The 25,433-nt window shown below is 35.3% G+C and overlaps 1 protein-coding gene across 2 annotated transcripts in view; it reads right to left on the bottom strand.

Moving 5' to 3' along the window:
* The window catches only part of KIAA1328 (KIAA1328 ortholog), a 380,212-nt gene that overhangs the window by 306,325 nt on the left and 48,454 nt on the right, over positions 1–25,433 (bottom strand). For both annotated transcript variants that reach the window (XM_065890102.1, XM_065890101.1), the window contains exon 5: positions 15,191–15,306. In XM_065890102.1, the coding sequence (XP_065746174.1) occupies positions 15,191–15,306 (116 nt within the window). The remainder of the gene's footprint in view (positions 1–15,190; positions 15,307–25,433) is intronic.

Genomic DNA, 25,433 nt, shown 5'->3' on the forward strand with positions numbered 1-25,433 from the left:
AAATCAATCTTAAGGATGAAATATGTATTTCCCACTAACATGTGGAACAAGACAAGGATGTTCTCACTCATCATTTCTGTTCAGTACCTAACTGGAGGTACTGCAATAAGGCAAGAAAAAGAAATAAAAGGCAGACAGAGTAGACAAAAAGAACTAATTGCTTTCATTTGCAGATGACATAATTGGTTGAATATAAAACCCGAAGAAACCTGTAAAACAACTATTACAATTAACAAGTGAGAATTTAGCAAGGTCAGAAGATATAAAATCAATATACAGAAATTGACTATATTTCCAAATCCAACACTGAAAATTAAAACTAAATTGAGAACAAACTTTTCAAAATTAACAGACTCCTTCCTGCTGATTAGAATGTGCACACGATGGCTGAAGCTCAGAATGCCAAGATAAAAAAGTTGTGGCTCCCCAAAAATCTAGTCATCATATCTACCTCAAATTGCCAAAACTCAGATGTCTTTTACATGAAAACTAAATAAACATATATCCTGTTTTGATTACTGTTAACTTTGGCATTTCTTGTTATATACAAGGAAGCTTAATCTTGACACAGATTCACAAAATATCCTTAAGTAGGTTCCATCTAATCCTAGTCTTTTCAGCTTTGTTTCTATATTACTTTCCTTGTGATCTCTTCTACACCTTGTCAGAACAGCATGAGATTCCTTAGCAATTCCCACCTGATTTCTCTTAACAAAATACTTCCTTAAAACTGCTTTAAAAATTTTAAAGCACGCTCACTCATATAATCAAAAAACACTTTGCTTCAAAAACTATATTGTCTCTTCAAAAACTAGAAACCTAGACACCCTTTAGGCAACAGAAATCTGAATGAGAACTCTAAAGGCAAACAACAACAACAGCAACAAAAACTTCAAATAGAAGACAGCATCTGAAATAAAAGATAACTTTTGAAAGATTTATAATACAGAGTGATTTCAGAAACATGGCAGGATGAAAAACTACTTTTGTCTCCCCACTTTAATCTACAACCAGTAATACAACCACAACTCATCAAAGGTGCCTTTGCCCGACACAACAGGATGCCGGAGAATTCCACACATCTGTACGTCTAAAGGTGGGTAGGCTGAAACACATAGAGAAGGCAGAACCAAGGGAACAGCAGAGATGGTGCTTGCAATCCTAGCCCTCTGACCATGGCAGCAGAGCCCACAGCTACAGAGAACCTAGTAGCAGCAGGGAAGGTGGTGCACACAACTCCGGCCACCAAACGGCACCAGTGACCATGACTGCAGGTAACCTGGGCAGCAGCAGCAGTGGGGCCTGGGACTCTACCTCTCCAATGCTGAGGTGCCCATGACCCCAGCCTCTGCCCCACCATCCACAGTGGTGGAACCCACAAACCTTACAAATACAAACACGGTGGAGGTGCCTGTGCAATCCCAGTTCCCCCACCAATGCACCACTCAGCCCACGGTGTAGCCTGTGTCTCAGGGGATCCCAGACAGAAGGAAAGAGCCCACCATCCTGATGGATGACAGTGGCTCTGGAAGAAGCAAGGCAGCAACAACCCAGGTGGCACAAGAAACAATAATGGAGGCAAGAAGCCACACCTCTTACAGAGATGGTAGAGGCTGGAAAGTGCCACTCTCAAATATAGAGGCAGTGCAGGTAAGAGAAGCCAAAAACTTGTGTGATAGTGCCACCTACCAGAAAACAAAAGAAAGGAAACTAACTCTTAACCTGTCATTTAACTTCAAATGAGCAGGCAGAGGAACAATTCAAGCAACATGAAGAACCACAGTAACACCATACCACAAAAAGAAAATGACAATTCTGCAGAAACTAAACTTCAAGTCATGGAATACTGCAATCTAACTGATAGAGAATTCAAAATAGTTGTCATGAAAAAACTCAACAAGATACTAGAAAACTCAGAAAGGCAGTTTAATGAGCTCAGGAATACAATTAATTAACAAGTGGAATACTTTACCAAAGAGACTGAAACTCTAAAAAAGAATTAAACAAGAATCAATCAAATTCTTAAGCTGAACAACACAATAAACAACATTAAGAATGCATTAGAAAGCACTGGAAATAGAGCAGACTATATGAAAGAGAGTTAGTGAGCTGGAAGATGAAATATAGAAATGATACAAGTGGAAAAGGAAAGAGAAATAAGATGTAAAAAAAAATATAAGGAAATCCTATGAGAGCTGTTCATCTCTTTTAGAAAAGGCAACATTAGGATAATGGGTATCCCAGAAGGAGAAGAAAGGGAGAAGGGAGCAGAGCTTATTTAAAGAAATTATAGCTGAGAACCTCCCAGACTTGGGAAAGAAACTGGATATACAAGTCCATGAAGCTAAGAGAACATTTAATTACCTCAATGCAAAAAGACCTTCTACCAGAAATATTAAAAAATTGTCAGAAGTCAATGACAAAGAATTTTCAAGGCAGCCAGGGAAAAAAGGATGATAACCTACAAAGAAACCCCTATTAGGCTATCAGCAGATTTCTTAGCAGAAACCCTACAGGCCAGGAGGGAGTAAAATGACACTCTCAAAATACTGAAAGATAAAACCTGTCACCCAAGAACACTCTATTCAGCAAAATTATCATTCAGATATGAAGGAGAAATAAAGACTCTCCCAGACAAACAAAAGCTGAGGGAGGTCATCAACACTCGACCTGTCTTACAAGAGATGTTGACAGGAGCATTTCTACCAGAAACAAAATGGAAAAAATATACAAAACTTTGAGCAGGTGATAAACAGACAAGACTGGAAAACTGCAACTATCACTTTATTATAGTATAAACACTTTATTATAGTATAAAGGTTAAAGGGGGAAAAAAAGAAAGTAAAAGAATAACTATAGCTATCTCCATTTGGTAACAAACCCACAACATAAAAAGGGATAATTTAAGACAACAAAAACGTAAAAGGTGAAGAGGAAAAGAATGGAACATAAATCCATTGCATTTCTATATGCCAATAATGAGCTAGCAGAGAGAGAAAAAGAAAACAATCCCATTTATAATTGCAACAAATACAATAAAATACCTAGGAATAAATTTAACCAAGAGGTGAAAGACTTGTACACTGAAAACTATATGACATTATTGAAAGAAACTGAAGAAGACACATATAAATGGAAAGATATTCCATGCTCCTAGCTTGGAAGAATTAACATTGTCAAATGTCCTCATTACCTAAAGCAATCTAAAGAGTCAATGTAATCCCTATCAAATAACAAGTGTTGGAGACGATGTGGAGAAAAGGGAACCTTCATAAACTGTCAGTGGTAATGTAAATTGGTGTAAATACTATAGAAGACAGTATGGAGATTTCTCAAAAAAAAATTAAGACTAGAACTACCATATGATTCACTAGTCCACTTCTGGGTATTTATCCAAAGAATATGAAAACACTAATCCAAAAAGAGATCTGCACCCCCATGTTCATTTCAGCATTATTTACAATAGCCAAGATATGGAAACAAACTAAGTACCCATGAACAGATGAATAAAGAAGATATTTTATATATATATATATATATATATATATATATATATATATATATATATGTATAGGAATACTACTCAGCCATAAAAAAGATGAAATCTTGCCATCTGCAACAACATCGATGGACCCTGAGGGTATTATGCTAAGTGAAATAAGTCAGACAGAGAAAGGAAAATACCATGGGATGTTGCTTATATGTGGAACATAAAAAACTAATAAACAAAGAATAAAATAAATGAACAAACCAAACCAAACAAAAACAGACATGTAGATACAGAGAACAGAGTAGTGGTTACATGGGGGTAGGGGGAAGGGCAAAATGGGTAAAGGGGATCAACTGTACGGTGATGAATGGAAAATAAATTTTTGGTGATGAGCACATTGTAGGGTACACAGAAGTAGAAATATAATATTGTACAGATGAAATATAATGTTATAAATCAACATTAATAAAAACAAAATAAAATATATGATAACTTGAAAAAGAATTATAATAGCATTTGCTTTGGTACAAAAAGGCTTATTTAAATTCACAGCATGCTTGAAATGATAACATTTTAAGTGTGTGAGAGAATATAATAAAGAATAAAAATAAAATGATTTATCAAATATATCTTCACATCCATTTGTATGTTGTAAACTTTTTCAGGGAGAGAAAATATTTTTGTAGACTTCAAATTTTTATAGAACTTTTACAATTTTGATCACCTTTTGTGGTAAACAGTTCAGATATTATTAACATGTTAAATACGATAAAATTCAGACTTGCAGAGGTTAGTTTATCCAAGGTCATATAGCTAGTTTAAAGGTAAAATGAAGTCAAGATTTCAAGTTTATGATTTTCGTGTTCTTTCCAAAATACTACAGTGTTTTTATTATGTCACATATTGAGATAAGCCATATTTGAGATACCCAATTGCTAATTAACTAAAAGTTTACAAAAGAATTGTTCATATAGATTTTTTACTTAATAAAGATAAAAAAGCTGCCTTAGCAGCATAAAGCACTTCTCTGCCATCTCAAATTACTGTATAATACTATATGAAGAATATGCTTATAAAGGCTGTGATATCTCTAAATGATTACACTTACTATCACACTAAAACCTCCTCTCACTCCCTTTGCCTCTAGACTGTTAAACTAGTCCTTGTGCTTTTAGCCTGGCACACAGATGCCCTGGGGTTATTATGTGAGACAGAGGTAGCTATCTGGCGACTTTTCCCTGCACTCAGCTAATAACTATTCTCTTCTGTCACCATATCCTAGGCTCTCTTCTCAACTGTCAAACTTTCTCTAGTACAAATTTCTCATTAGGGTAATTTCTATTATTTCTAACCTTCTTTTGTATTGCTTTCATCTTTCTTTTTTTCTCCTTTGCCTGTTGCCATTTTTCCTGTGTTTATCAGCCTTTGTGTAGATAAAGGTCTTTTAAAGGTATGGCCAAAAAATAAGACACACACATTATAACTGCTATTAGGAAAACTGACCAACTGGAACACCAACTGGAAGATAAACAAGTATCATCTTTAGATATTTAAGTTTTCTAGGTCATATTTATTTAGAAATTCAAGGAATGTGTAAGACTTTTAGGAAGCGTTCTTTCTCCATTTTTCACCAGCCTGAGCATTCAGGAAAAGAGTTGAACAGCCTGCGATTTCTGTATTAACAAAAGATAATGAAATTGGGAGAAGGTGACAATCCTTACCATCTTATCTATAGGGAGATCCATTTCAGATATTCAGTTAATTTTTGTCATTACGCGACTATACCATAATTAGATTTACTACATCTGAAAATTTAGAGTTGGAAATGTAAAATCTTGGGCATAAGTATAAAAATAAAAAAGGAAATGCTATTGTATAAGTCTATAACCGAGGTGAGAATATTACCATCTGAATCATTTAACTATTCAAAAGTGAAGGCCATACTGAGGTTAAGAACACTTAAGACAAATTTTCTACTGGTCAATAATAAAGTCATTCATCATATTCTCCAAATCTAAAGCAATTACAAGCTGTGGTATGGCAAATGGATTTAGCTGAAGAGATTACGTCAGAACAGCCCTTTAAAGAAGATCAGTTAATGTAAAAGGCTAAATGAAATAATGAACTCTCCTCAACAATAATTATTATGGAATTGATTTATCAAAAGTCTATTTCTTATGCAAGAACTGTTGAAACTTCCCAAAGTAATTTTAAATTATGCTAAACAGATTAACTACCGTTTATCCAGTGCAGAACTATTACTAAAAACAAATTTAGTTAAACAGAAATGTATAAAATAAATATTTTTGAATTTCAGTCTGCTTAGCTTATTTACATGTGGGCATCAAAGTGAATACTTTAGCTACTAGGGTAGGGCTATTTTAGAAGCCCCAATCCGCATCTATTTGAATTCCAGTATCACTTACTATAAAGCAACACAGAAATTGCTCTCTGGGGGTGCTCAGGCTCCACATCTAGAGCCTTCAGCAAGTCAAAGAAATCAAAACACTGTCAAAACCAAACCTGCAAAGTAAAGCTATTTGTTTTATTATAAAATGGTACACCACAGATATTAAAAGGATCTCAAACAATAAGGCAGAAAAATCCTTAAAAGCAAATCTCATTAAAAAATAAAAAATAATATCTTAAAAATTAGTGTTCAAAGTTCAATAATACCCAACCAGGAGACTAAAAATAAAGGAAAACTATCAGAGAATGATATCTGAAACCACAATAATTATTTAGAAATTTAGAAACATTACCCTTTTACAGATACACTGAAAGGCTTTTTCAACATATACACAGAATAAAAATACCAAAGAACTAAGTACACATTAAATACTGTCTAAATCTGCTCAGGCTGACAAAATACCATAGACTGGGTGGCTTAAAACAGAAATTTATTTTCTCATAGTTCTAGAGGCTGGAAAGTCCAATCAAGGTCTCAAAGGATTTGGTTTCTGGTGAGAGCTCTCTTCCTGGCTTTCAGATGGCTACTGTGTCCTCACATGTGGGGGATGCAGAGAAGGGAGGGAGAGAGAGAGATCTCTCTTTCTTTTCTGATAAGGCCACAGTCCTATTGGATTAGGGACTCATCCACATGACCTCATTTAACCTTAATCACCTCCTAAAATCCCTTCTCCAGATAGTTACATTGGGGGAGGGAGGGAGGTGTTAGGGGTTCAACACACGAATTTTGGAGAGACACAATTCAGTCCATAGCAAACACTAAAATAACAAACACATACATACGTAAACAAATGAACCTTGCTAAGCCCAGAATAGAGGGCAAAGTGGTTAAAAAGCACAATCTTATATCTTAATACTCCAAAACATCTAAGTTTAACAGTTAGATATATTTATCACGATTTCTTTAAGACTTGTTTCATTTTCACAGAAGAAAAACTAAAAATCAGAAAAGGTAGTATGAGATGGAAAGCAGATCTTAATCATTTCCTAGCACATTTGTTTCAACATATAAATATACTCAACATTCTTTTCCAGCCTTAAAACAAAACAAAAAACATTTCTTCAAATATAGATACCCTTTGGCTAGATAATATCTCCTTTTCTTCACAGCCTTCACTTTCTCTACTACTCAAGTCTAAAGCAACTAAATTGGCGTATTCTTCTAAAATGAAATTGACATGGTCTTGCGTTCAGTGACTGTGTAAAGTCACAAAGGTATAAATTAACCGATCCAAGACTGACGTAAATTTTCTTATTCAAAACCCAGTACTACTGAAAGAGCACTACAGTTGCCCAAGGAAGCACAAGATGCACAAGTTAGGGCAGTTGGTATAGGTATGAATGCTTGAAGAGTTCTAAGAGTCAAATACTGTTAAAAAATTTTCAAAAAAATGTCCTGAAGTCTCAAAGAAAACTAGCAAAAGGAATAATGACAAATAGAAATAAACTGTAATAAGTAGGAAAAACTAATGAATTTTTCCTACCTAGTATGTAGGTACCACACAAGGGAGTCATAAAAATGAAGGTCACATGTGTTACGTGATATCAGTAATGGAGGGCTTAAACATCAAAATTAAGAACACGCATTTGATATTTTAGGTCATAAGAAGCCAAAGCAAGTTATTAAAAAGACAAGTGATGTGATAAAAATAGTCCTCAAGAAAGATTAAGCTGGCAACAGTGATGAAATGAAGTCAATCAAAGGGCGGCTGTAGACAATGGAGATGGGCAAAAGGATACTACACAGGAATGCAGTGAAGTGTCAGTGAAAACAGCAAAAGACAATGGGTTCACAACTTCTTTATCCATATATACAATGGTATATTACTCAGCCATAAGAAAAGAACAAAATAATGCCATTTGCAACAATATGGATGAACCTACAGATTCTCATGCTGAGTGAAGTAAGTCAGACAGAGAGAGACAAATATCATATGATATCACATGTGAAATCTAAAAAAAAGGCTACAAATGAACTTATCTACAGAACAGAAACAGAGTGATAGATGTGAAAAATAAACGTATGGTTACTGGGGAGTAAGCAGGGGGAGGGTAAAATTGGAAGATTGGGATTGACACATATAAAATACACTACTATATATAAAATACATAACTAATAAGGACCTACTGTATAGCACAGGGAACTCTACTCAATACTCTGTAATGGCCTATATGGGAAAAGAAGCTAAAAAAGAGTGGATATATGAATATGTCCAACAGATTCACTTTGCTGTACACCTGAAACTAACACAACGTTGTAAATCAATTATACCCCAATAAAAATTAAAAAAAAAAAAGACAATGAGTTCAGAATAACATTTCAGAGGGAAAAATGATAAAGAAAAGCCAAAATACAAGTGAATCTCAGGAACATTCTACATACCTGGATTTCTGGATAATTAGGTTATACTCTATTAAGTGATGCTCCCCCTTCCCATTTTTTTTTAACCAACTTTGGATAAAAAGCACTGTAAAATCTAATTTTTTGATAAAATTGTGCTTTAACTATAAAGCAGGTTAGAAAAGTAAGGCTTATTGATATTTGTATCATTCACTGCTGCAGAAATAATTTGGTGTAAAGACAGCTGGTGTCAAAAGATTTCACTCTTAACTCTGCAATGGGCTGTTTCAGTTACCTCTCCAGTCCTATATCTTTATCTGTAAAATAAGGATATGAGTATCTGCCTCACCTAACTTAATCAGGTTATTGTGAAGATTAAAAAGTATAAGTGAAAGTGCTCTGTAAATAGAAAGCCAACACACAAACGTAAGATGTCTTACTAACAGAAGTACTAGAAGTACCAAGAAAAGAGAATGGGATAAAAACAATTTAGCATTATTTTGATGCCTCAGAATTATCCTTACAAGTGTTAAGTACTGTACTTCATTTAACATATGATGGCCTTGAGATACACCTAGGTGGGGAGAAGCTCTAGACTGCTGTGCATTTTCAGTTTTTATGTCATTTTTAATAGTTTTAATAGCTGACTCTCCTGTCAGCTTCAATATTCTCACTGTAGCTCCTTTCCCTACTTCTAATTTTCTACTTCTAATCTACAATGGACTTACAAACTAGATACCAGATAATGAGTTTATTATTATACATGTGACAGCCTCAGGAATTTTCATATAAGAAAAGTCCATATATAGGGGACCAGAGCAGGTGAGGAGTACTTCTTTTTATTCTTATTCTTGGATGAGTTCCAGAAAAGTAAAGTGTAAATATAACTCACTACCACAGAGTAACTCAAACCCTAAAGGCTTATTAAAATGAAGTTGTATATAGATAAAATTTTAATATATTTTTTTACTTTCTGCAAGCATCTATCATTAATTTCTCCCTTCAGTTAGCATTAATATCTAAGTATTTTTAAGAGAACAACATAATCTTTAAGAACAGCTTAAAGGGACTTCCCTGGTGGCGCAGTGGTTGGGAGTCCACCTGCCAATGCAGGGGACACAGGTTCAAGCCCTGGTCCAGTAAGGTCCCACATGCCACAGGGCAACTAAGCCCGTGCACCACAACTACTGAAGCCTGCGTTCTAGAGCCTGTGCTCCACAACAAGAGAAGCCACCACAGCGAGAAGCCACCACAGCGAGAAGCCCGTGCACCGCAACAAAGAGTAGCCCCCACTCACCGCAACTAGAGAAAGCCTGCATGCAGCAACGAAGACCCAACGCAACCAAAAATTAATTAATTAATTTAAAAAAAAAAACAGCTTAGGCAACAATAATACTAGTAATAACTAGTTCTTTCCTTAAGCATGTTTATTTCTTTGTAATACAAATGTAAAGGGTTATTTAATCTGTTATTATGATTTATAATGACATTATAGGACAATATACAATAATAATGGTCCAAAACCTGCTTAAGTTATACAGCATCACAGAGCAAATAAAATGGCTCCCAAAAGCACAACTTCTACAGTACTAGAGATAGTTATTAGATTAGTAAAACAATATTGTCTAGCACTTGTTGAATGGAATAAACTGACTATCCAAGTGCACAGAATATATCCTACCACCATAAAATTCAATTTGTAAACATAAAAAAACAAAAACCCAATATTTATTCAAAACCAAAAGGCTGATAAGGTGTTGGGCAACATACTTTGCTATATTCATATACCACATTGCCAGACACCACAATACCCTCTGCCTATAGGCTTCTTCACTAAGTTTAGATTTTTAATTCTCCCCAAACTATTTCCAGGACTGGAGAATCTCCTGCTTTTTCTTATGAAGGATCAGAAAGATTAATTAGAAAGGGAAGACGTACCCTTTCTTTTGAAATTCATTTCCTTTCTCATGAAACTTATTTCTATTTACTATCTTTTCCCACCCTGCCTACCCACCCAAGACCACTGCATCCAGATCTATGATAGAGCTTCCTACAGTATGGTTCCTATTCTTGGTAAAAGTCTATCAGATCGTGGTAGTTCGGCTCATGTAGCAGAGATGTATATAGTTAAATGGAAAGCTTTGAATACCTCTGAAGTATTATTGCTATTTGCACAAATGGTTTCTTTTCACATAATTAGATAAAATTCTTGTGAATTTTCTCTAGTCTAATTTCAGTACAGACATACTGAGACCCTTGGCTCATTCTAAAACATTCCTCAAAAAGGTTTAGGTTGGTTTCTTTAAAATTCTTTCTTCAATGGGCTTGAGAATCTAAGCTCTAAGTACCTCTAAACCTCTTCAATTTACTAAGTCTCAATCAGAGAGACAATGGAAACAGACCAGAAGGAGAAAAAAACAAACATTTCTGTCAGTCTGGTTTCTGGGAGAGGAAAGTAAGACCTGGTTTGTTCTCAATGAGCACCTAACTGGTATATATGATGCAGAAAGGTTTCCTCTTTCATAGAAATAGAAGATAAAGCAGAGAACAGATCAATTTCACTCTCCTACTGGGCCTCTAAGCAGCCTAAGCACCTGCTTAACCTAATGAAAACCATCAAAACCCCACTGAAGAAAGGCACAGAAGTGAGAAACAGAGAAGCTAGTCAACTCATCCCTCATCCATATTAATAGTAGTAATAACGAGAATTGCTATCTTTTTTTCAGTGTCCCAAAGTATGAAACACTGCTAGATTCTTTACACACACAACGCAAAGAGTCTGCCAAATTTCAACAAGCCTGCAAAAAAGGCATTATTAGCTATCCATATATTATAGATGAAAAAAGAGACTTAGAAAAGTTCAGTAGCATTCCCAAGGTCAGACAGCTAGGCAGTGCTGAAACAATTTTGACTCTAAAGCCCATTGTGCTTTCTTCTCTGTCACTTCCCTTGCTCTGTCAGTTAAAACAGTGAAATCAGAAAATATCAAACTTTACTTTCCTTCGGTAAGCTTTTGATACCATCCTGACCTGAGACCTATGTTCTAGAAATACAATCAGCTCAAACATTAATCAACTTTTGTAATGGCTACATCCTCTGTGTCTTATACTATTACATGCTAACATCTTTTAGAATTATTCCTATTGGACATATTTCTCTCTACATTTCAGATTTATCTCTCCATTCATACTCATTTAGCTAGGCAAAAATCAACTAGGTTCATCAGACTGCTTGACTTTGTAAATGGCATATTCATTTACATAGTTAATTTATCAAGAAATAAGCTTTCTTTGTTCAAAGACTGAAAACTACCAAGGATTTTTATGTTTTAGTAATAAATTCTCTATTTCACGTAAGAACAAATCCTTCAAAAGCCTGATCCAAATGCAAATATGTAAAATATCTTTACTCTTTTCTACTAAGGGACTGGACTGGTCTGGGTTCGTATAGTTGATCAATAAATCCTGTTATTAGAACTTTTAAAACAAAAAACCCATAAATTAGGATAGCACACCTTTAAAATGCCAAAAATCAGAATCCATGTAGTTCCTCACACAGAAACAGGCTTTAAAATAATTTGAAATTATCTGATTTCATGCATGAGTCTGAATCATTCATGTACGAGAGGTTAATGTATCTGTAGTTAAAACTGTATTGTTTTAAATCATATCCTTGTTTTATGTTTCTAAGTTTTACAGAGTTTTATGTACTGTAAAATCATCTACATTATCCTTTGACAAGTTTATACTGGTAAAGGGGATTTGTACTTGAGCAATCTACTTGGAATAAAAACCATGGATGTCATTGTTTTTTAATCATACCTTTCATTCTCTTTTCTTTGACAAATTCTACAAATACCACTTATCTTTAGGTGATTCAAACAATCTTAATTAAACCAATTATACTAACTAAACCATTTTAATTTTTGAACATGGTCTAATATTTACTCCAATCTTCACTCACAATAATAATAATAAATGCTCAAATCAAATCCTTTTATACCAAATGCAAAATTGGTCTAACTACAACACATGTCTAAGTCTTTGACTTATTTACATGCCTTTTCCTTTACTTTAATCTTATAAGGTAGATGGGGGCGAGCAAACTTTTCTGCTGAGGGCCAGATAGTAAATATTTCGGGCTATGTAGGCCACAGGGTCTTTGTTGCAACTGCACCACTTGCAGCTGTAGCGCAAGAACAGCCACAGAAGATACATAAATGAATGTGTGTGGCTGCACTTAGCTGACACCCTGATAGATCTGGCCCATGGCAGTAGTTTGCTGACCTATGTGCTAAGAAAACAGGAAAAACTGTGTCACTACAATCACCTGGGGGTATCTTAATATTCATCCTGATAGAAGAAACTATTCTGCCCATAACCATGCTGAGTTTAGACTGCTTCAACACTAAATACAATTAATCTTGATCCAGAAGAGTGCTAAATGTAACTGTCCACCAAAGTTAAATTCTGCTTTACCAGACAGCCACACATTTTTGTGTGTGTTAGGTCGCACCCTAACTGTGGCCAGGATTTCTAAATTGTCTGCTACCTCCTCCTTCTCTCACTTTATTTCTCCAACTCACCCCAATTCCACTTAACATAATATTTATTTATTTATTTATCTTGTTCTGGGGAGATCAAGGTATCACCACCTCCTCTGTATTTAAAAAGTGATTTCAGGGACTTCCCTGGAGGTCCAGTGGTTAAGACTCCGTGCTCCCAATGCAGGGGGCATGGGTTCAACTCCTGGTTGGGGAACTAAGATCCCACATGTTGCATGGAGCAGCCAGAAAAATAAAAATTAAAAAAATTTTTTTTAAAAAGTGATTTCAATTTCCCCTACTTCTGCTACCAGAGTTGGAGGCTGACTTCATTTCCAATCCCCTTCCCTGCTGCCTCCCACTGTCTAAATTGGATAAGCTAAACGCTCACTTCCTCAGCCTCCCTTGCGGATTAGCATGCCCATGTGATAAAGTTCAGGACAATAAACGTCTCATGAAAGACTGCTGTGAGGCATCGTCGAGGGAAATGCCCTGAGAAAGATTTTATGTATTTTGAAAAAGGACAGGGAGTCACAACTACCAGAACGTCTTCCTTCCCCTTTCTTTCTGCCTTAATGCAAATGTAATACCTGGAATTGGAGTAACCATCTTGAAACCTGGAATCCTGCAACCATTAGAAGAAGCTAAGAGAACTGTACGGACCCAGCACTGAAAACTTTAAGCCACTGAACCAATGCCAGAGGCCACTTATCTCCAGAATTGTTATGTGCAAAGAAATAGACCCTGTAAAGTGAACTTCTGTTACAAATAAAAGCATTCCTAGTCCACCTTTTCTTGAAAGTGCTAGGGTCCTGAATCACTATTCCTTTTGCAAAGTGAAAGACTAACACTGGCTGAGCACAGACGTGAATTCTGACTAAACAGTGCTATCTTAACCAAGAGAGAAAAGTAGCAAGAAGAAAATCACAGAGGTGGGGACGTAGGCTGAGAGTTGACAACCCAGCGCGATAAAGTCAAAGAAAGCAAAGAAAAGAGAAGGCCCAAGATGATTATTCAAATGCTAATGAAATATAGAAAAAAAAATTGAAAAAGTACTCCTTTCAAACTGTGGGGCCCATAAAACTAACAAATGTTCTACTCCACAAATCAAATCGGAGAATTCTGATTCTATTAATTTGCAATCATGCACTCCCACTGTTTGGAAGATACAAGTTCAGAACTCAATTTTTATAGTTATTTTTTGTGCTTTTTTTTCCAGTGAATTAATTTATCTTTATGCTTCTATTTCCCTGGTTTTCATAAAGGTATAGTTACTGTCAATACATGATCATTTTTGACACTCAAAGAATCTTCAAAAAAATTATTAAAATCAAGTAAATGGGGGACTTCCCTGGTGGTCCAGTGGTTAAGATTTTACTTTCCAATGCAGGGGGTGCGGGTTCAATCCCTGGTCGGGGAGCTAAGATCCCACATGCCTTGGGGCCAAAAAACCAAAACAGAAGCAATATTGTAACAAATTCAATAAAGACTTAAAAAATGGTCCACATCAAAAAAAAAAATCTAAAAAAAAAACAAATCAAGTAAATGATGCTACTGATAATAAGGACAATCGTTCCTTTAAGCATTCACATACTCCTTTAGCTGGCAGATCCTAACTTTAGGGACAGTCACTTCTGTTTTATACCAATGTCACTGCAAAAAACACCCAAAGATAAGTATCTACCCAGTCAAAACAAACTTCAGAAATATGCTTATTTCAACTCACATATCCCTTAAAGTACAATTCTTAAGTTAAAACACCATTTTAAATTTTACTTTCTTACAAATAATGAAATTATACATATTTACACTCACACACACATAACCCTCTCTCTAATTCTAAACCCAATAGTTTTCTCTTCCATGAGAATAGTTTGGTAGTATTATGTTGCAGTATAAACATTTATCAATTACAATATCTATAAGTTACAACGGATTTTTTTTATTTTTATGATTTCAGAATAGAATTCCTTAGAACTGTCAAAGCTTTAGCTAGAAAGAATACCAAAGACAAAGAGGGTTCAGGCTCAATTACAGTAGTGGAACGGAATTTAATAAAGTTCCAACACTACATTTTAATGCCCAAATTTCTTATTGTCTCTTTGATTTGACAAATGTGTGCTCCACAGTATAACAGCAGCAGTGGAACAGCTGGATGACTGTATCAAGCACAAAGGAAGCAACAACACATGCTGTTAAGTGTCGTTCTGATTGCCTAAAAATGGCAGCCCATGCAGATTTACTCTCTGTTATAAATTAAAACAATTATTTCTCTGGAGTTTACATTTTCTTCATGAAAGAGTCAAACTTTCTGCACGTTAAAAAAGAGGACTTTCAAAAAGGATATCTTCCCTTTCTTTTATGATCAGTTCATTCTGTTCTTCCAACTGCCTGATCTTCTTCTCAAATGATTCCTGCTCAGCTTTGAGTCTTTCTTCTGTTACTTCCTTTTCCTCACTTACTCTGAAAGAAATACAAGTGAAAAGAAAATGCCCATGAGAATAAAATAAAATATGTGCCTACAGCTGTGGTTTACCAAAACTAGATTTATTCCAGAGGTATGCCGGTTTCTTCAGGGATACTTTATGTTTTTTGAATTTTTTAAAATTAACCTTTCACAAGGCAATATTCCACACCTTTGTAATAAAATATGTATGTGGTTTTCACATCAAGAACTTTTGCAATAATCAGAATTGTCTTAAATATGGAAAGTCCTATACTTTATGGGTTCTCAATTATGATCCAAGACAGAAAAATATCGAATTTTTAAAACAAAGGTTTCACCTCTTCATTATCAAATAAGGCACAATTTATTTTGATTTAGATCTTTTTCATACTTCTATTTAAACCCTGTCAATAAAATAAACAACATATATACTGCTTAAATATTGCATTAAACATACATAGGTGATTTTACTTTTTCCTGGTACTAATACCCTGCAATCTTCAGTAGCATATAAATAACTGGACTGGAATTTTTAAATGGCATTAAGATAAAAAAGGGTTTGCACATTTATTCTTAGTTCAAAAAGGGGTTATAAAGTAAAAAACACTGACCAAAAATATGTATCTTTTTTTTTTTTAAATATGTATCTTTAATGCTTAACTCTGAAAGGTATTCCAACTCAATCCTATCAAAAATGGGTGGTTTCTGATAAGAGCACAGAGGGGGGAAAAAAAACTAAACATTAAAACTTACCTTAAAATGACAACCCTAATTTTCATGTTACTCTGTGAACAGAGATGTTAGCTCTGAATTTCTGTCACTGGTGATTAATTCTCCAAAGAGAGTACAACACATTTTATTCTATAAGATCACACAGGGATATGGGTTAGTGAAATCCACAGGGAAGCCAAATCTTTTCTTTGAGCATCTAAATTTATTTCCTCCCACACCTGTACTCCACCAGAGCAATTTCTGAAAAACATGAACGCCACAGCCTTTCCTTTGTTGCTAGCTTTCTGGTGGAGATATTAAGATCAATGAAATAACAGAATGAAAATTAGAATTTTGAATGTTCAAGAGTTGACTGCATCTTGTCTTTGAATTAATTTGTGTGAAAGTGCAGGGCATATAGTAATGTTCAAAAAATAGCTTTATTTTTTTCTTGCTTATCATGACATTCCAATCATTTTCCCGACTCCTATTATTTACATTTAGCATACTACTAGGCTCATGTATGGGACTCAGGACCTTCTTTCTACGAGCATAATCTCTAATACTGATACAGTTACAAGGAATCCACACAACTAAACAAAGAACAAATATACACATACGTAGAGGATTTATAATCTGGTCTCAGGTTAGCCTGCTCCCTTGTTGCCATCTCTTTACAATGCCTTCGCTATTCTTGTCATTATCCTCAACCACATTTATACTAACATCTTTCACAGTAATTCCCCACTGCCTCTTAAGTTTTTTCGAAAATTGTCAAACATTTGAACCATTAATTCATTCTATCATCCAAATCACTCCTCTTCAATCTATCAACTGGCTTCTGAAACACCTTTGCTAGGAAACTGTTCCAGATCAAGTACACCCCCAAACTGTAAATCAGAAAACCACGTACATATGGTGACTGTGGCAAAGCATGCTTATTTCTCTGGGCATCATTACTCCCACTCATAAACAAAAAAGGCTAGACAATTTTAAAAATTCCTTCCAGCTTAAGTTCTATAATTTCCTTTACTATACTATAAACATACTGGAACTATATATATGTCCTTTACAAATATGGAGAGCATTTGTAAAGAAATAAGAAAGAAGTTAACAAACATCTGGTCAGGGTACAAGGCATACAATACTGTAATCTATGCAAAAGCTACAGCCATAGGATGAAAGAGGCAGTGGAAGAGGATGACAAGAGAAATATTAAAAAGTGTTAACGATGCAAAATTTCGCATGAGGTTAACGTAAAACAAAAGAAGTGATGAATCTGTAGGATTATGCATAAAAGAAAGATGAAATAGGTAATGCTATATATTGTAAGGAGAGAATAAACACTGTCAAGGTGAGAAAATATGTGGCAAGTTCTCTCCCTGTTTAGATTGGTCAAATCTTAAAGATGAGACTGAAGAGGAAAATTCATAAGCAGATAAGAGAAGATTTATTTTCATTTACTTATTAAAAAATATTAACTGAATGCCTACTATAGGAAAAAATAATCACAGTAAGTTTATCCAGTTATGGGATATCCGAAAGCAACCTCACAATGGCCCCTTGTCATCTCAATTCCATTCATAAAAGCCAAATAAATATGAGGAATGACCCAAAGATTTGTTTGTTCAAGAAAGCAAGGCTTCCAAGGTCATAAAAACAGTAACAACAAAGTACACTGCCACATTTACCTAACATTAAAGTAAATGAAGAAAGTACGTCTAGAGACTGCCAGGTCAGAACATATACCCCAGCATTTACTTACTCCCTTTGTCAAACCTGAAGAAAATCCATGAAAACTCTAGGGATCACTGACGGCAAAAAATGCTTGTACATATATTCAATAATGCCAGTGGCTATGATGAGCTTCTCCCAAAACTTAAAGTGCTCTATCCAGAAGAACCACTCTTTCCTAAATTTAGTTTCTAGAGATATTTGAAAATTTTGTTGCTACACTATTTAAACAGGGCTTTTTTTTTTTAAAAAAAGAAAATCTTTTCTGTTACGCTGCTATGATTAGACTACCTATTAGCAATTATTATGCTCTGGAAGGCTATAAACTTAACAAGCTGTGTTAAGCACAAAAGGCAACACTTCTATAGGCCTACCTAAAGATATGCATGGCTTCTCTGTGGTCTATTAGCATAGCTAATAGGAGCAAGTGTATTAATACAGCCTTTAAATGCAAAGGACTTGCCAATAAAACAAACTCAAGATTTTATATCCACTCTGAAATATGTCTTCCTGTTTACGTTCAATAATATTTCCCATGAGGTGTATGTATGAGAAATTATCTGGTATCATGATCTACATTTTTTTTTTTTTTTTTTTTTTTTTGTTTTTTTTTTGTTTTTTTTTTTTTGTGGTACGCGGGCCTCTCACTGTTGTGGCCTCTCCCGTTGCGGAGCACAGGCTCCGGACGCGCAGGCTCAGCGGCCATGGCTCACGGGCACAGCCGCTCCACGGCATGTGGGATCTTCCCGGACCGGGGCACGAACCCGTGTCCCCTGCATCGGCAGGCGGACTCTCAACCACTGCGCCACCAGGGAAGCCCTACATTTTTTATCAAAGCATTCTCAGACCACAAAGTAACATAAAAATACCTAATCCTCTATCTCATTTAGAGTACAGCAATAAGCTAGTTAACAAAATGAGAATGTAAACACAAAATAGGGAAATATTTGACTAATAGGATAGAAAAGTTGAAAACTCTGGTCAAGAGGATATTTCCAGTGTTGGTTTGTTAATTATTTACAAGGAGGACAATAGTCTGTTCATAAAGAAATAATCATTTCAGCATTTATTTAACATCTCAGAGTATTTCTCAATTATGTCCACAAACTGTACTCTTATCTAACAAGGAATGATAATTCATACACTTAGAGTTGGGTGGTTTGGCTGAAAACCATGGCAAAAAACCTGAGTTTCCTTGAAGGCTTATGTTTTAGCTTAAACATCCCTGCACATTCTGTATTTTTCTCCATAAAACAATCTTTTCTGTTTTAATATAAATAGTTTCCCCATACCCATCTATTCTAAAATTTTTAGTAAAACTGATGTTCTAGGAAGAGATTTATTTTATGGCTGTACATATCCCCAATGTTCTTCTAGGTACTCCAGAAATGTCTTTCTAATGTGAAAGACAAGGTCAAGGCAACGAAGCTTCTATCCCAAAGAGAATTAGTTAGAGCTCACCAATGGTCAACCAGATAAATTTCTTTCCCTGATTGATATCTCACATTTGGAAGCAGAGAATGCTGGCAGCATTCTATAAATTCTCAATATTAACTTAGTGGATAAGATTTAGAGAGATTAGATGTCCTAGATTTCACAGGACATCTAGCAGACAGAAAGGTATATACTGTTTTTAAGCAAATGTAAATGCATGGTGAAAAAGAAGAGTTTCATCATTAAAAAAGTATATTTCTACAAATATATATATATATGGCAGTGAAATCATCTTAATGCCCTCTTTACAAATTTTAACATTTGACTGTAATTTAAAATGTACTGTCTAAAGGAACAAAGGTGCTTTAAGAAACGAGAAACACAGCAATCTATGTCAAAAGAGCTCTAAGAACTACAAAACAACAGCAAATGAATGTAGATGCAAAAATCCTCAACAAAATACCAGCAAGCACAATCCAGGAACATTAAAAAAAAAAAAAAGGATTATACATCATGCCTAACTGGAATTTAACCCAGGAATGAAAAGTTGGTTTAATAATCAAATATCAATTAATGTAATATACCATATCAATAAAACAAAGGACAAAAACCACATGATCATCTAAATAGATGCAGAAAAGGGTTTGAAAAAAATCCAACAATGATTCATGATTAAAAAAAAAAAAAAAACCTCAGTAAATAGGAAGAAAAGGAAACTTCCTCAACCTGAAAAAGGCCATCTACGAAAAACCCATATCTAATACCATATTTAATGGTGAAAGACTAAGTGCTTTCCCCCTGTGATCACAAACAAGTCAAGGATGTCTGCTCTTGCCACTGCAAGTCAACTTTGTATTAGAGATTATAGTCAGGGCAATTAGGTAGGGAAAAGAAATAAAAGGTATCTAGATTCTAAAGAAAGAAGTCAAACCATCTCTATTTTACATGACACGATTTTGTACACAGAGAATCTAAAAAATCCACTTAAAAACTATTACAACTAATAAAGGAGTTCAGCAAGGTTACAGGATAAAAGATTAATATACAAAAGTCAACTATATGTTTATACAATGATAGTGAACAACCCCCAAAAGAAATTAAGGAACCAATTCCATGTACGTCTGCATCAAGAAAAATAAAATACAAAGGAATAAATTCAACAGAAGAAGCAAGACCTGTACACTGAAAACTATGAAAACATTGTCAAAAGAAATTAAACACCTGTATTAATGGAAAGACATTCCATGTTCATGACTGGAAGACTTAACATTGTTAAGATGGCAGTACTCCCCACACTGATCTTCAGATTCAACTCAATCTCTATTAAAATCTCAGCAGGTTTATTTGCAGAAATTAACAAATTAATCCAATCCTAAAACTCATATGGAAATGAAAGGGACTCAGATAACCTAAAATATTCCTGAAAAAGGAGAAAAAGATGGGGATCGCACCCTTGCCGATTTTAAAACCTACTACAAAACTACAATAATCAAGAGTGTGGTACTGGCATAAAAACAGACATATAGATGAATTAAACATAAACACTCATTTTTATAATAAACTGATTTTTCAACCAGGGTAACAAGAAAATCAAAGGGAAAGAACAGTCTTTTCAACATGTACTGCAGGGAGAACTTGCTATCCACATGCAAAAGAATAAAGTTGGGCCCCTATAACTCACAGCATTTACAAAAATTAACTCTAAATGAATTAAAGACCAAGATGTGAGAGCTAAAACTATAAAACTCTTGGAAGAAAATATTGGCATAAATCTTCACAACCTTGAATTAGGCAATGGTTTCTTAGATATGACACCAAAAACACAAGCAACAACAACAAAAATAAATTGGACTTCATCAAAACTTAAAAACATTTGTGCTTCAAATGACACCATCAAGAAAGGGAGAAAACAATGCACAGAATGGGATCAACTTTTGCAAATAATATATCTGATAAAGGACTTGTAAATGGAATATATAAAGAACACTGAGAACACGACAATAAGAAGACAACCCGGACTTCCCTGGTGGCACAGTGGTTAAGAATCCGCCTGCCAATGCAGGGGACACGGGTTCGAATCCTGGTCCAGGAAGACCCCACATGCCGCGGAGCAACTAAGCCCTGTTGCCACAACTACTGAGCCTGCACTCTAGAGCCCACGTGCCACAACTACTGAGCCTGGGTGTCACAACTACTGAAGCCCGCATGCCTAGAACCTGTGCTCCGCAACAAGAGAAGCCACTGCAATAAGAAGCCTGTGCACCACAATGAAGAGTAGCCCCCACTCGCCGCAACTAGAGACAGCCTGAACACAGCAACGAAGACTCAACGCAGCCAATAAATAAATAAATATTAAATAAAAGAAGACAACCCAATTTAAAAGGATCTGAATAGATATTTCTTCAAAGAAGATACACAAATAGACAAAAAGTACATGGAAATATGTTCAACAACATTAGCCATTATGCAAAAGGACAGATAAGAACCTTCACAGATTTCTGGTGGAACCATAAAATGGTGCAGCCTCTCTGGAAAACAGTCTGGCAGTTCCTCAAAAAGTTAAACAGAGTTACTATTTGACCCAGCATTCCTAGACGTGTACCCAAGAGAAATGAAAATGTATGTCCACACAAAAACTTACACATAGGGCTTCCTTGGTGGCGCAGTGGTTGAGAGTCCACCTGCTGATGCAGAGGACACGGGTTCGTGCCCCGGTCCAGGAAGATCCCACATGCCGCGGAGCGGCTGGGCCCGTGAGCCATGGCCATTGAGCCTGCACATCCAGAGCCTGTGCTCCGCAACGGGAGAGGCCACAACAGTGAGAGGCCCGCGTATCACAAAAAAAAAAAAAAAAAAAAAACCTTACACATATATGTTCACAACAGCATTATCCATAATAATAAAAAGTATAAATAACCCAAATGCCATCAATAAATGAATAGATAAGTTAAATGTGGTAATGCCTATAAAATTTAATATTATTTGGCAATAAACAGAAATGAGATACTAATACATGCTACCACAGAAATAAACCTTGAAGTTATCGTGCTAAGTTAAAGAAACTAGTTTAAAAAGACTACATATTATATAATTCCATGTATATGAAATATCCAAAATAGGCAAATTCATTGAGACAAAACTAAAGAGTGGTTGTCTAGGGCCAGGAAGGTTGGTGAGAAGTGAGGAGTGACTGCTAATGGGTACAGGATTTCATTCTGATGTAATGAGAATGTTCTAAAATTGATTGTGGTGATGACTGCACAACTCTGTGAATACACTTTAAAAAAACTGAAAAATAAATCAAAGGAATCCAAATTGGGAAGAAAGAAGTAAAACTGTCACTGTTTGCAGATGATATGATACTATACATAGAAAATCCTAAAGATGCCACCAAAAAACTACTAGAACTCGTCAATGAGCTCGGTAAAGTTTCAAGATACAAAATTAATATTCAGAAATATGTCACATTTCTATACACAAACAATGAACTATCAGAAAGAGAAAATAAGGGAAAAATCCCATTTACAATTGCATCAAAAAGAATAAAAAACCTAGGAATGAACCAACCTAAAGTGGTAAAAGACCTGTACTCAGAAAACCATAAGACACTGATGAAAGAAACTGAGGACAACACAAACAGATGGAAAGATATGCTGTGTTCATGTACTGGAAGAATTAATATTGCTAAAATGACCGTATTACCCAAGGCAATTTACAGATTCAATGTAATCCCTATCAAAACACAAAGGACATTTTCACAGAACTAGAACAAATAATTTTTAAAAATTGTATGGAAACACAAAAGACCCCGAATAGCCAAAACAATCTTGAAAAAGAAGAACAGAACTCGAGAAATCACACTGCCTTACTTCAGACTATACTACATAGCAGCACTAATCAAAACAGTATGGTGCTGGCATAAAAAAAGACATTTAGATCAAAGGAACAGAATAAAGAGTCCAGAAATAAATCCATACACTTATGGTCAGTTAATCTACAACAAAGGAGGCAAGAATACACAATGGAAAAAAGATAGTCTGTTCAATAAGTGGTGCTCGGAAAACTGGACAACTACATGTAAAAGAATGAAATTAGAACATTCTCTAACACCATACACAAAAATAAACTCAAAGTGGATTGAAGACCTAAATGTAACACCAGAAACCATAAAACTCCTAGAAGAAAATACAGGCAGAACACTCTTTGACATAAATCGTAACAATATTTATGGATCTATCCCCTAAAGCAGAAGAAACAAAAGCAAAAATAAACAAACGGGACCTAATTAAACTTAAAAGCTTTTGCACAGCAAAGGAAAGCATCTACAAAACGAAAAGACAACCTACCGAATGGGAGAAAATATTTGCAAATGATATGACTGATAAGGGGTTAATATTCAAAATGTATAAACAGCTTATACTCAACATCAAAAAAGCAAACAACCTGATTAAAAAATGGGCAGAAGATCTGAATAGACATTTTTCCAAAGAAGACATACAGATGGCTTACAGGCACATGAAAAGATGCTCAACATTGTTAATCATCAGGGAAATGCAAGTTAAAACCACAATAAGATATTACCTCACACCTGTCAGCATGGCTACCATCAAAAAGAACACAAGTAACATGTACATCTGAAACTTATACAATATTGTACATCAACTATGCCTAAAATAAGAAGTCTGAGATGAAAGGTGGAATGCATGATTTCCCCTAAAATTAATATAATAGTTAAGTCATCAAAAATGGAAATGACAAAAATGAATCTGAATACAGGAAGATCAGGTATAGAGAAAACTGATAAAAAAAACACGTTGCTTTAAAAGAATAAAACACATTTTCCAAGGAACAAAGCACAAGAGGCAGCATGATATATAATACCTAAAGCTGTGAGATGTCTGACAATTTAAATTCATGTTTAAATTTGAACCCCCCCAAAAGTTAACATTCTAATATTCACTGGTTATTTCTTTCAGTTCAAGTATATACTCATTTTATGAAGCAGCCATAATAATTTTTTTTTTTTTTTTTTTTGCGGTACGCGGGCCTCTCACTGTTGTGGTCTCTCCCATTGCGGAGCACAGGCTCTGGACGCGCAGGCCCAGCAGCCATGGCTCACGGGCCCAGCCGCTCCACAGCATGTGGGATCTTCCCGGACCAGGGCACAAACCCGTGTCCCCTGCATCGGCAAACAGACTCTCAACCACTGTGCCACCAGGGAAGCCCCATAATAATCTTAATACCAAAATCTAACAAGGACTTATGGAAAACAAAAATTATAGTCCAATCTATCTAATAAATATAGTGGAAAAAATCCTAAAAAACAATTAGCAAAGCAAATCCAGTGTTACAAAAAGAAAATATATCCAAGTTCAGTTTAGCCCAGGAAGGCAAGATTTATTTAAGAGTTGAAAATTAACTGATGTAATTCACCATATTAATAGAATAAAGGAGAAATCTTATATAATCATCTCTAAATGCAGAAAAGGCATTTGTCAAACTTCACCTTATTCATAATAAAAACTCTTCTACAATCTAGGAACTGAAGGAACTTCTTCAATCTAATAAAGAACATCCATGATAAACCTCCAGTATCGTATCTATGAGGATGAAAAAAGAGCACTTTGTCCCTGTCCTTGTACTTTAGGAATAAGGCAAGAGTGTCAACTATTACTACCTCTATTCAATAATGATTGGAGGTCCTAGCCAGTGCAATAATGCAAGAAAATAAAATAAAATGCATACAGATTGGAAATAAGTAAAATTTTATGTGCCAATGATATGACTGTTATGTAAACAATATTAAGGAATCAGAGAAAATATATCAGAACAAGTAAATTTAGGAAAATCACAATGTTATTGCGGTAGCCAGCCTCTAAAATGGGTCCTGGTGATCCCTGTCTCTTGCTGTTCATGTCCTTCTTTAATCCCTTCCCCTTGAGTAGGGACTGACCTAGTGATTATCAAAGTTACCTGAATGTAACTTCTGAAACTAGATTACCAAAATACAGTGACTTCTGTCTTGATTGCTCTTGCTTACTCTGATGGGAGCCAGTTGCCAAGTTGTAATCTACCATATGGAAAGGCCCTTGAAACAAGAAACTAAGGGAGGCCTCCAGCCAACAGTCAGCAAGGAACTGAGAAACTCAGTCTCAGGAAGACATAACTGGAAATTGTAGGAAGGAGAAGTAATACATGTGATGGTAGAAAGTTTACCAACATCCTTAGAAATGTGGAAAGGAGGAAATGTGCCTAATGAACTGGG

This window comes from Phocoena phocoena, chromosome 13, assembly GCF_963924675.1.
Source record: "Phocoena phocoena chromosome 13, mPhoPho1.1, whole genome shotgun sequence".
Taxonomy (NCBI): Eukaryota; Metazoa; Chordata; class Mammalia; order Artiodactyla; family Phocoenidae; genus Phocoena; species Phocoena phocoena.